The sequence below is a fragment of the Amphibalanus amphitrite genome, unplaced genomic scaffold (genome assembly GCF_019059575.1).
Source record: "Amphibalanus amphitrite isolate SeventyFive unplaced genomic scaffold, NRLGWU_Aamphi_draft 000330F_arrow, whole genome shotgun sequence".
NCBI classification, from domain to species: Eukaryota; Metazoa; Arthropoda; class Thecostraca; order Balanomorpha; family Balanidae; genus Amphibalanus; species Amphibalanus amphitrite.
The window spans coordinates 324,686-337,074 of NW_024881825.1; the positions used below are offsets into that span (position 1 = coordinate 324,686).

The following is a 12,389-nucleotide window of genomic DNA, read 5'->3' on the forward strand; positions in this document are numbered from 1 at the left end:
AAGATTCCCACCCTAGAGACCATGATTTTCGGAATCAGCGTGCTGAGAACTGAGCAGGACCTGTGAGAAATTTTCAGCGAAATCGGGATGGCCCGGTCATGCGTGGTAGGAAATTTAGAGGGTTCTATCTCGAGAACGGTAAAGATTCTCACCCTAGAGACCATGATTTTCGGAATCAGCTTGCTGAGAAGGCTCTGTGAGCCAATTTTCAGTCAAATCGGGATGGCCCGGTCTTTGGTGCCGAAAACTTTAGAGGGTTCTATCTCGAGAACGGTAAAGATTCCCACACTAGAGACCATGATTTTCGGAATCAGCGTGCTGAGAAGGCTCTGTGAGCCAATTTTTAGCCAAATCGGGATGGCCCGGTCATGGGTGGTACGAGCTTTAGAGGGTTCTATCTCGAGAACGGTAAAGATTCTCACCCTAGAGACCATGATTTTCGGAATCAGCGTGCTGAGAAGGCTCTGTGAGCAAATTTTCAGCCAAATCGGGATGGCCCGGTCATGGGTGGTAAGAACTATAGAGGGTTCTATCTCGAGAACGGTAAAGATTCCCACTCTAGAGACCATGATTTTCGGAGTCAGCGTGCTGAGAAGGCTCTGTGAGCCAATTTTCAGCCAAATCGGGATGGCCCGGTCATGGGTGTCGAAAAGTTTAGAGGGTTCTATCTCGAGAACGGTAAAGATTCCCACCCTAGAGACCATGATTTTCGGAATCAGCGTGCTGAGAAGGCGCTGTGAGCAAATTTTCAGCTAAATCGGGATGGCCCGTTTCTCGCTGCTGGACTCGCTGCTCGCTGCTCGCTGCTAGTTTGACAGACGTCCTGCCCCGCGAGAATTTCTCTAGTTTCTGAAGAATTTTTCGGGACCCATGCTCTACTCATACTGCATGCGAATATACGCGTCCGATTGAAGTATTTTTCCACGCGGCGATAAGCATCACTGAAATCCCTTCAAATTATCATTTAGAGTTTTCAGTTTAGTTTAGATTACCTGTAAGAATCTTGGTTTGGATATGTTTTTATCAACAGAAATTCGACTGATTTTTCACTACGATATTTATGCCTCGATCTTTAATTAATAATACACTTAAAGGGACCCTCCCACCTTAACATTAGATTTGAGTTGAGATAGCCAAAATGGGGTCCCTGGCTCACAATTACCGGTTTTGGCACTCACAACATCGAGAAATGCCTTAAATCGGAAATATTGAATTTCAAAATTGCAGCATTTTGATTCAGAGGGGCTAATGCTTAGGAATACCCCTCTGAATGTGTGACGTCAGCGCAGATATCTAACGATTTTTAAATGTTTGACTAAAACGTTTTGTAGCACGCGGTGGCATATGCTATTTGCGCGCAACATCTGCCGCAAACGCCGCACTTCTAAAATAAAGTCGCTAGAAACAGCGGAGATCCCAAAAAGTAAACAAAAGTAAAAGTCTAATATCTTGAAAACCGGTGAATATTTTTCGGTGAAATTTGGTAGATATTCGTTTTCGCTCTTTCTGAACCGAGCGACATCACTTTCATGCCAATTCATAAACTTTTTTGAAGGTGGGAGGGTCCCTTTAAATAAAAGTATTCAGTATTTTTTTGCGACGTCAAATATGGCTGCACTAGGTATATCAAAAAGCTAAAATAGGGTTCATCTTGCATTTACGTGACCTTGATTGAAATCGTGTGGATCCGTGTGATTTTTTTTTGCGGTGATCTTTGCGGAGATCGCGGAGATCCAGGATCCTGGATGGAGATTTTCCAAAACGTGGAGTGATCGGCATTTCGCACCGTTCGTCTGCAATTGAAGGATTACAAGAGTGGGTTTACGATTTATCACTGAAGGCTGATGACAGTGGTCAGTTGTGTAAGGTAGCTATGCATATTGATATTACTTGCAGCACTCATCATCATCGTAAGGCATAGGATCCTGGATCCTATGCCTATTGCTTGCACTCATCATAATGAAAACATAAATGGGGTCATGCAGTGATAGAATCACTGTCTGAAATTTCAAAGCTCATTGAAATGGTTTAATTATGATACAGTTGATGAGCATGCATGCTCATCCGAAGCATTTTCATTTCTTCTGTAGAATACCCATTTGGGAGGTTCTAGTATTTCCTTGTGTACCTGGCCCCTGGGTACTTACAAAGAATAAGATTTGGATAAGCTAGTCATAGTGCCCAAACCATAGGCCTTAGAGGCTTAGAAATCTTTTCAATAAGCCCCTCACCCTTGTGCATTTCAATTTAGTGAAAGATCACCCTGTTACAATGTTTGATGTTCAAGCTGTTGTTTTTTTTTAAATATAGGTATGGGAACTGCACTTCAACTTGTGCATGCCTGGTTGATTTTATGCCTTATGGCCTGACAGAAGAATTTGTATGATGATAGAGTAGGTGGCTGTTGAACAATAGCTTTAGAACCCGACTGGAAAAAATGCACGCTTTCGTCGAGAACTCGAGCGTTGTTGGGCGTTTGCGCCGAAAATTTTCGGCGTACTTCGGCGTAAATCGACGGCTTGCGCCGAAATTTTCGGCGTACTTCGGCGTAAATCGCGAAAAAAAACGTCCGGGGGGTGGCACCAATCCCCCCTCGGCCGGCGAGGGTTAAATGTCTTCGGGAGTTAAACATCTTAAATATCACTTATCTTGTCCCGTGTTCGTCTCAGGGTATTTAAGTCATGTTTAGTGAACCTGATTGCGACTCTCCCACGGCAGGAACAGTTCACCGATCCAGAGTGAGGTTATGGATTGTCGGATCCCCTAGTTCAGATAACGTATGCTATCGTGTGCGTATTGACCGTTGTGATTCCTGTATTTCCGGCGTGTGGTTTGTGAGCGGACGCTGGCAATCGGTCCCGCGTGACCTGGTATCTGCCCGATCCCATCGGCCGTGCTTGCACCACGCCTGTTGAAGGCCCTGTCAGGCGTCAGTCACCGGCTGGGCACTACTGCTGATCAGAGCCGGGCAACAAAATAAAGGTTACGTTATGGAACATGCCAGTGAGTTTGTGAGTCAGGAGATTTTGTGATAGCGAACCCTGGTGCTCGGTCCCGCATGGCCTGCTGATGTCTTTTGTCTGCCCGATCCCGTTGACCGTGCCAACAACTGTCTGTAGACAGTAGTCACTGGAAGACAGTCACACACACACGCCAGCCCCCCCCCCTCGACGAAAAGTGCGTGGTTACAGCCTGCAGCCATCAGTAAGCCTTGAAAATTTTTGGCGCATGAAGCATGGCTTGGTAAAATAATTTCGGCGCATAAACCCTTGCGCCGAAATTTTGGCGCATCACCTCCGCCGAGAACTTCAGCGTAGTGGAGGCATTTTTTCCAGTCGGGCTTTAGAATAATCAGCCCATAGTACATACATTGTGAAAATGGATCACATTGAACTTGAAGAAGGAATTCAAGTTTTTGGTACCCCTAATTTGGCACATGGTGTGTGTTGTGCCCAGCAAGCATCAATTGATCATAAATGCATACATACATACATACATACATGCAAACATACATACATACATACATGCATACATTCATACATACATGCATACATAATCAATCAGATCAACCAGGTAATCAACCAATCTCATCTCAAGCTCAAGCTGCTGATCTAACCAGCTCCAAGAGCATTTAATGTGTAATATAAGAGATAGGATAGGGCTAACCTGCAAAGAAGTCTGTTGAAGGATGTGAGATTGTACATAGTGATGCTAAGGTCTGGTGCTGAACATACAATGAGTTTAACATTTCATTTACTATTTTCAGTTTTAATGTATCATCAACTTTATTTCATCTGAATTATCTCTCAAGGAGCAAAAAAGTATAGGTATATGGCCTAGGTATTTATGCATGCATCTTGTAGAATTTGTTTCTTTATTGGTTAATGCTACTGCATGCCCATTAGGTAGCTACTCATGCCACTTACTTGTTTTATTGTCACTCACTGAACAGTGAACAGTTACTACTATTCCAAACTCATGGCATACAAGTTCAAATGCCCTTTCCTTTGGCTGGGTAAGGATTCTGCAGACCAACAGCCAGGCACCTGCTTGACTGATAATATAACAAAACTAATTATTTAAAGTTCTGAAGTAAATTGAGCTGGCCTAAAGTTCATTGTTGGCAGAAAAATATGACAAGAAAGTCGAATAAAAAAAAGAGGAAGAGCCTCCAACCGCCACAGTGGGGAAATGGTACACCTGATGCAGCCAACTGCGTCCACAGTCAGTGGGGTAAGGGTGTCCACTCCCTGACTGGCCTACTGTGTCCACAGCGGGGACGGCGGCATGTCTGCGCGCCAGCTGGGGGACACCTAGCGCGCCGGACAGCCCCGCTGGTGGACGTCTCCGGCGCCGCTGACGCCTGAACATGGCCTCGTGGAACACGTTCTCACGCTCTCCGGGCCCTTCGGCGCGGCCGCGGCGCTCGCTGCACCCGGAGGCAGCGCCCGACGAGCAGGACTGGCGCGTGCCGGCCTTCTTCCGACAGGGACGCCACCTGGGAAAGATCGAGGGCGAGCCCGTGCAGCGCGAGTGCTGGCGTATGAAGGAGCGGGTACGTACCTAGTCGGCAACAGAGGGAGGCTAGTGCGGGACCAGGGGGGGGGGGATAAGACTGGTCCGAGACCGGGAGGGGAGGGGGCTGTAACAGGACCGGAGGCTGGCACGGCAGACACCTGTACGTAGGGCATGGGTGTCGCCAGCGTTGTCGGGAGGGCGGAGAAGGGTGGGAAATAGGCCAGTAAGGAGCAGGCGGGAACTCTGTGTGAATTTCGGAGCCGGGTCGGACCGAATTTCAGCATGGCTTTGCGCTGATTCTTCGAACGCACGACCTACATATACACTTTCGCTGCCAGGTCAGGTCGCCGAATTATGACGAAATGAATATTCCGGTACCATTATTTTAACTCTGCGGCCTTTGGGGAAAGCTTTTTAGTCAAACTTTTAGGGCCCAAAGCCAGACAGTTCATACCCCCTATCCAGTCAAATGATGCCGAATGGCCAAAGCCGATGATGATTCACTATAAATGCTTTACATTAAGCCATAAAAGGGGTTGCTTGCATTGGCGATAAAGTTCGCTGCTTAATTTTGATCGACAGTTTTGATGGTATGAAATGCACCAGTTTCCAGTTTTATGAGACATATTTGGCGTCAGTTACGCCAAATCTGGCGTAATTGAGCTGCGAGTCATAGGTGATTAATTTTATGAAATGAGGCCAGGAGTGGAGTGAGCTACGGCAACTGTGAGAGCTCTCGCGGTTACCGTAGCTCAGAGGCGGAGGAGATCGAGGCCTCGGGAACATTTTTTCCCTGAATTTGTGACCTTTGATAAGAACACCTCATGCTAATGTTTTGCAAGGTATTAACCCTATTCCTGGCGGGGGGGGCCTCAGGAGCCCCCCCCCCCCGAGGTTTTTTGATTATTTCTCCCAAACGCGTTGAGCTAGGAAGCTCAAATTTTCTGACTTTTCCTAAAAGGCTTCTACGCAACATGTCTGAAAATTTTGAGTTGATCTGACCTCAGGTCAGGTCACCAGAGGCGGTTTGGTGACCCTACCTCAGAAAAGTTTGCAATCACGCCAGAGCTAGAGTTTTTGACCGATCAATTTCTTCTCTTCAGGCTTTAGTTAGGGTACCAGTATGTGCAATTTGTATATCTCGGAATTTTGATATCGGTGACCTAAGGTCAGGTCAGTTTCGCGACCTCCCCATTGTAAGTCAATGGGGGAAAAATCAACTCCCTGTTTTTACCACTAAAACGGGTCGGAATGGCCCCATATACCATACATGACTTCATATACGATCAACCTTCACTACCTTGAGGTCTGTTTTGCTGTTGGGCAGCTGTGAGGTCATGTGACGTCATCAAAGGTCACCAAAGGTTTTTGGCCAATAACTCCGTACAGGAACAAGATACAGACGCGTGGATGGTCTCATTGTGTTCAGCTCGTCAAGACGCATCGAATGATATACATGATGACCTCGAGGTCACGTGACCTGAGGTCAACCTTTGACCTTGACCTTGCGAGGTCAACATATATATAATTCGATGCGGATTGACGAGAGGATCACGATGATGCCCTTAGTTTGTTCCTATCTTGACTAATTCGAAAGTTATTCGAGAAAAACTCTCTCCATATCTAGCGCCGCCATTTTGATTTTTCGACCCCTGTGACGTCATCTTTGACCTGACCTGAAAATGACCTTAGTAAAAATTGTAGATCTTGACCGTGCGTATCCGATGCCGTTTACCGTTTGTCGCTATCTTGCTTCGTTCTCGAGATCTCAGGGGGGGGCCGAATCGGCCCCCCCCCCGCCAGTTTTTTGTCCCGGCGGAGCCCGCCAGGAATAGGGTTAAGACTATTAACGCAGGAATGTATTGTCTATGCTCCTTCCAAATATATTGTTTTCCCTCTCTCTCTCCGTGCCAGATGTTGCCGTGTCGGTGCCACCTCCACCTGACAGCAGCCGCTCCCCTTTCTCCCCGTCTTCCGTTTGGCAGATGAAGACGGTGAGCGTGGCGCTGGTACTCTGCCTCAACATCGACGTGGATCCCCCCGATGTGCTCAAAACCAGTCCGTGTGCCCGCATGGAGACCTGGATTGGTGAGTAGCGCCCGGCCCCGCTCCCCGTCGGCCGTCTCCCGCCGGACGCTATTGTCAGCGGCCACACGACACGGGCCCGCAGAGGGCTTGGTGGAGGCCGCGGGCGAAACAATGAATAAAAATCTGACGGCCTTCTTTTGGAACTAGCGGGATGAGCCGTATCGTTTAAATCGAATATGTTAAACTCTTCCTTGATCGAGGTTGACAGCTATCTGAATACTTTTACTTGCGGATTTTGCAATGCTCGCGACTTTCAGTAGCCCTATGACGTGCAATATTTATGTTAGCTATCGTTATCGTCACCGCCGTTCTGGACGACAGTCTCCGCTGTCCCCTGTCAGTGACGCGCCCGTCCGTCCGGCTGCCGGCAGACCCGCGCACAACGACGAGGGCTCCCCGCGCGATGGATCTAATCGCCGCGAATTTGCAGGCTCAGTACCAGCGCTGGCAGCCCAAGGCCAGGTGAGTGCGCGGCGCGCGACTGCCGTCAGTCGGACCATGATAGAGCAGCGCGCTCAATCCATGAGCGTGCTGCTCATCGGCGCTCCCGGCTCCGGACCGGGGCGGCCGCGGTGGGACGTGAAATACACTCGGCTTGCTGCTGAAAACTTAGGGTAGAGTGGATCCATCTCGTAGCTTGCTTTTTAGAATTTGAGGATAAATGGTGAAATGATCTTGAATGGTCTCCGACGCTCAAATAGGCATGCGTGTTTTATTGCATTGTATATCAGTACGGGGTTAATAACTGACATAATAAGTTAAATTGCATTCCTCGTTGACGCCTGCTGGCTTTACCGGTCAGTTCGGCTAATGCTGGGTGACGGTCCGGCTCCCTTTGTACGTCACCTCCCCATTGCTGTCACTCTTACACCGTGTGTTACCGCTCCCCGTGACGCGCCGCCAGGTACAAGCACTCTCTGGACCCGACCACGGATGACGTGAAGAAGCTGTGCACCTCCCTGAGGAGGAACGCCAAGGAGGAGCGCATCCTGTTCCACTACAACGGCCACGGCGTGCCGCGGCCCACCAGCAACGGCGAGATCTGGGTCTTCAACCGGGTGAGCGCACTGCGCCGCGGCCGGGCGGGCACGGGGGGAGCACGGACTCGGCGCCGAGGCCAGTAGGGACTCCGGGAGAGCGCGGGCCACCGTACTGGCTGCTCGTGGCGGGTGACATATGGCCTGAATGTCGCCTCAGTGTGATCGGTTATTGACGTTATGAGATAGCTCCATACTCGACTTTTTGCTGCAGATGAATCGTTGTTGAGATATGTGGTTGTATGTATTTTTATAGTGTACTGACGAGCATTAGCACGTAATCCATTGTTCAATCCGCTGAAGTATCCAGCCTCTCAAACTGCTCTCGCTCTGCCTCTGATGGCATATTGCTCTTCCTCGTCCCCGTACTGAGTTGTCCCAGACCGTCTCTCTGCCCCCCCCCCCCCCCCGGACTGCTCCGCGCCCCTCTAACGTGCGGTCTGTGCGCGCTGTTCTAGAACTACTCTCAGTACATCCCGCTGTCGATCTACGAGCTGCAGACCTGGATGGGCGCGCCGTCCATCTACGTCTACGACTGTTCCAGCGCCGGACAAATCGTCGACTCGTTCAACCTGTTTGCGTCGCAGAGACAGGTACGGCGGCGGCGGCGGCGGGCGGGGTCGCAGCGACAGCTGGTACGGACGCTGGCGGGTGGGTGGTGCTCTGTAGGTATTCTGTCCTGCTGTATCCCCGCTCTGCCCCGCCCTAACCCCGCTCCCTCCTCGTGCGCAGGCGGAGAACCACGCGGCCTCGGAGGGCGGCACGGCGTCCCTGAGCAGCTGCATCCAGCTGGCGGCCTGCGGTGCCAAGGAGATCCTGCCGCAGCACCCGGACCTGCCGGCCGACCTCTTCACCTGCTGTCTGACCACGCCCATCAGGATGGCGCTGAGGTCGGTGGGCGGGGCATCAGATAGGGGCGGGGTCACCCGACTGACCACGCCCATCAGGATGGCGCTCAGGTCGGTGGGCGGGGCCACCAGACAGGGGCGGGGTCACCTCACTGACCACGCCTATCAGGATGGCGCTGAGGTCGGTGGGCGGGGCCACCCGACAGGGGCGGGGTCACCTCACTGACCACGCCCATCAGGATGGCGCTGAGGTCGGTGGGCGGGGGCACCCAGACAGGGGCGAAGGCGGGACGTACCGTCAGATACTGAAAACTGACGGATGTCCTGCACCGTTCCTTGAGTACCAGACCACCAACCGTGGTCTGGGGCAAACAGCCAAGGGTAAGGGCAGGTCCCCAGGAGTGTCATAGCACGTAAGAGTCATTGCATTATCAGCAGCTGCTTGCGCCGATGACCACTAAAGTCCGGGCGCCCAAAAATCCCCATCAGCGGCTGCTTGTAGCTTACTTTGAGCCCCGAGTGGGTTGATAAAGTGAGGGGATCTGACACTGTGGGCAGGTCCTACTGGCAGTTTGCGACCGACGCCTGCCGCTGCCGCTGACCTGTCCCCCTCCGTCCAGTCTGCCGCTGACCCGCCCCCGCCGTCCGGTGCAGGTGGTTTGTGATCGGCCGGCAGAGCCAGCTGGTGACGGGAGTAACGGTGGACGACCTGGACAAGATTCCCGGCCAGCTGACCGACCGCAGGACGATGCTGGGCGAGCTCAACTGGATCTTCACGGCCATCACGGACACGATCGCCTGGAACACGCTGCCGCGCGGTCAGTGGACAGGGGACACAGTTCAGAGGGGACAGAGGTACAGGGGACAGAGGACAGTCCATTACGGACACGATCGCCTGGAACACGCTGCCGCGCGGTCAGTGGACAGAGGCAGAGAGACAGGCAGAGGGATAGACAGAGGGGCGGGGGGATGGACAGGACTGGGAACGGGCTCTGGTTGGCCGAGGACAGCGGCGTTCATCACGCAATCACGCAGCAGACTGAGAAGAGTCAATGTTACGGTGCACCGAAATGATGCCTCATTTTGCTTCATACCAGCTGCTGGTGTCTGGGGGTGTGTTAAAAATTGCATAGTTTTCATTGAGCCTTTTGTTTGTCAGAGGGTTAACCAAGATTTTGAGATTTTTTTAGCTTCCCCGCCGTCAAGAGAACACTAAACCTGAAAGTTTTCTATCGGAAATCCGAGGCTGCACTAGTTACCTGCATGACGGGTATCGGGACCGCGTGTTCACTGCCCGCCTGGCGGGTGTCTGCGTCGCGCCTGTGTCTGTGTTGACGCTGCCGTCCGGCCCGGCCCATTCTGTCTCCACTGACGCCGCCGTCCGCCCCAGCCCATTCTGTCTCCACTGGCAATGACGCCGCCGTCCGCCCCGGCCCGCCCCGCTCCCAGACGTGTTCCAGCGACTGTTTCGCCAAGATCTTCTGGTCGCCAGCTTGTTCCGCAACTTCCTGCTTGCCGAGCGGATCATGAAGTCTTACGACTGCACCCCGGTGTCGCACCCATTCCTGCCCAGCACCCACAAGGTGAGTCACGCGGGTGTTAACTTGTTCTATTCACTGGTGCTTTAAAAAACGGGGATATCTGGCGTCTGATCGTGTAGTCGTCTCGTGCCGAACGTTATGTTGTCAATGGCGGCGTGTGTCGTGAGGCCTGAGTAGAATGCAATAGATAGTGCCTATAGATCTGTCACTCCTACGTCACGTCGTGTGTGTCGTGTGTTTCAGCACGGGATGTGGGCGTCGTGGGACCTGATTGACAAATGCTGATGTACCTGAAGTATTTGCCCCTGTTGTTTCAGCACGGGATGTGGGCGTCGTGGGACCTGGCGGTGGACGTGTGCCTGCTCCAGCTGCCGGCCATCATCCGCGAGAACCGCCAGACCTATAACCACTCGACCTTCTTCGAGGAGGAGCTCACCGCATTCCAGGTGCGAAGCGACAGGGGACCTCGGGAGCCGAGCGGGGAGTTTCTCAGTCACTCAGACACATGTAGCTTATCTGAGAGGACACGGGTGGTGGCAGGCATCTGATGGAAATATGAAGAGTCGTCACTTTGAAGCTGTTTACGTTTTCCCGAGAAGGGGACGTTGTATTCGTGTTTCCCAGTGCCACCGCGTGTCTCTCTGTTCTCAGGTTTGATGTGAACTGATATTCCTACCCGTTTGTCACCGTGTGCCTCTCTGTTCTGCCAGGTGTGGCTCAGGTTCGGTGTGGACGTTAAGCAACCGCCAGAGCAGCTGCCTATCGTCCTTCAGGTGAGCGAAGTCGGTTTATATTCTGCTCGTCCATCTGTCATTGACTCCTTATCGGCAACAGCTTTACCCGGGAGCCTTCTACCTTTGGTACATTAAACTGTCGATTGAAATTGTCACCAGTGAGCCGGGAGCGGGCACGGCTGAGTGGGTCCGTGGTGTCTTCCGCGAGAAGCACTGCTTAGCGGGGCACCCCGGCCCACAGCCACCCATTCCTCCGTTCAGACTGACTTTCTTTATAAAAAAAAAACAGACGCGTTCCGCCCACTGCCAAGGAGGTATTGCTCAGTCAGCTGTGCCTATCGGCAGGTGTTGCTCAGTCAGGTCTGTGTCTGTGTGTCGGCAGGTGTTGCTCAGTCAGGTCTGTGTCTGTTGGCAGGTGTTGCTCAGTCAGGTCTGTGTCTCTATCTGCAGGTGTTGCTCAGTCAGATTTGTGTCTCTCTATCTGCAGGTGTTGCTCAGTCAGGTCTGTGTGTCGGCAGGTGTTGCTCAGTCAGGTCTGTGTGTCGGCAGGTGTTGCTCAGTCAGGTCTGTGTGTATCTATCTGCAGGTATTGCTCAGTCAGGTCTGTGTCTGTCGGCAGGTGTTGCTCAGTCAGCTGTGCTTACCGGCAGGTGTTGCTCAGTCAGGTTTGTGTCTCTCTATCTGCAGGTGTTGCTCAGTCAGGTTTGTGTCTCTCTATCTGCAGGTGTTGCTCAGTCAGGTCTGTGTTTCTCTATCTGCAGGTGTTGGTCAGTCAGGCCTATGTCTGTTTATCTGCAGTTGTTGCTCAGTCAGGTCTGTGTCTCTCTATCTGCAGGTGTTGCTCAGTCAGGTCTGTGTGTCGGCAGGTGTTGCTCAGTTAGGTCTGTGTTTCTCTATCTGCAGGTGTTGGTCAGTCAGGCCTGTGTCTGTCTATCTGCAGGTGTTGCTCAGTCAGGCCTGTGTCTGTCTATCTGCAGGTGTTGCTCAGTCAGGTCTGTGTCTCTCTATCTGCAGGTGTTGCTCAGTCAGGTCTGTGTCTCTCTATCTGCAGGTGTTGCTCAGTCAGGTCTGTGTCTCTCTCTATCTGCAGGTGTTGCTCAGTCAGGTCTGTGTGTCGACAGGTGTTGCTCAGTTAGGTCTGTGTTTCTCTATCTGCAGTTGTTGGTCAGTCAGGCCTGTGTCTGTCTATCTGCAGGTGTTGCTCAGTCAGGCCTGTGTCTGTCTATCTGCAGGTGTTGCTCAGTCAGGTCTGTGTCTCTCTATCTGCAGGTGTTGCTCAGTCAGGTCTGTGTCTCTCTATCTGCAGGTGTTGCTCAGTCAGGTCTGTGTCTCTCTATCTGCAGGTGTACATACATACATACATACACATTTATTTTCAACATTACAAATGAGCAAAACATACACAAAAATATTATAAGATTGGTGCAAAAGAATAAAAATTCTTAAATTAAGGCACCTCTCTTAATCAATCAGTATAAAATAAACATGAGTATTACATAAAAAACACAACATAATAATATGAAAACAAGTCTGTTTGACCACCGCCCAGCCGCGCCACACCCACCGCTCGCTGGTTGAAATTAAAGTTGCTACCCCCAGGCGACACGACGAACCGTCCGGCCC

The 12,389-nt window shown here is 51.6% G+C and overlaps 1 protein-coding gene across 4 annotated transcripts in view; it reads left to right on the top strand.

The window, feature by feature from the left end:
• The first annotated feature begins 1,699 nt into the window (after nucleotides 1-1,699).
• The window catches only part of LOC122388661 (regulatory-associated protein of mTOR-like), a 41,918-nt gene continuing 31,228 nt past the window's right edge, over nucleotides 1,700-12,389 (top strand). Inside the window, exons 1-11 of one of the 4 annotated variants that reach the window (XM_043379927.1) lie at nucleotides 1,700-1,815; nucleotides 4,275-4,555; nucleotides 6,504-6,606; nucleotides 6,978-7,068; nucleotides 7,511-7,664; nucleotides 8,102-8,236; nucleotides 8,376-8,533; nucleotides 9,146-9,309; nucleotides 9,941-10,074; nucleotides 10,350-10,478; nucleotides 10,743-10,805. In XM_043379927.1, the coding sequence (XP_043235862.1) occupies nucleotides 4,370-4,555; nucleotides 6,504-6,606; nucleotides 6,978-7,068; nucleotides 7,511-7,664; nucleotides 8,102-8,236; nucleotides 8,376-8,533; nucleotides 9,146-9,309; nucleotides 9,941-10,074; nucleotides 10,350-10,478; nucleotides 10,743-10,805 (1,317 nt within the window). In that variant the 5' untranslated portion in view covers nucleotides 1,700-1,815; nucleotides 4,275-4,369. Of the gene's footprint in view, nucleotides 1,868-4,274; nucleotides 4,556-6,503; nucleotides 6,607-6,977; nucleotides 7,069-7,510; nucleotides 7,665-8,101; nucleotides 8,237-8,375; nucleotides 8,534-9,145; nucleotides 9,310-9,940; nucleotides 10,075-10,349; nucleotides 10,479-10,742; nucleotides 10,806-12,389 lie in introns of all 4 variants that reach the window. The other 3 variants (XM_043379928.1, XM_043379931.1, XM_043379930.1) reach the window with 3 other exon arrangements.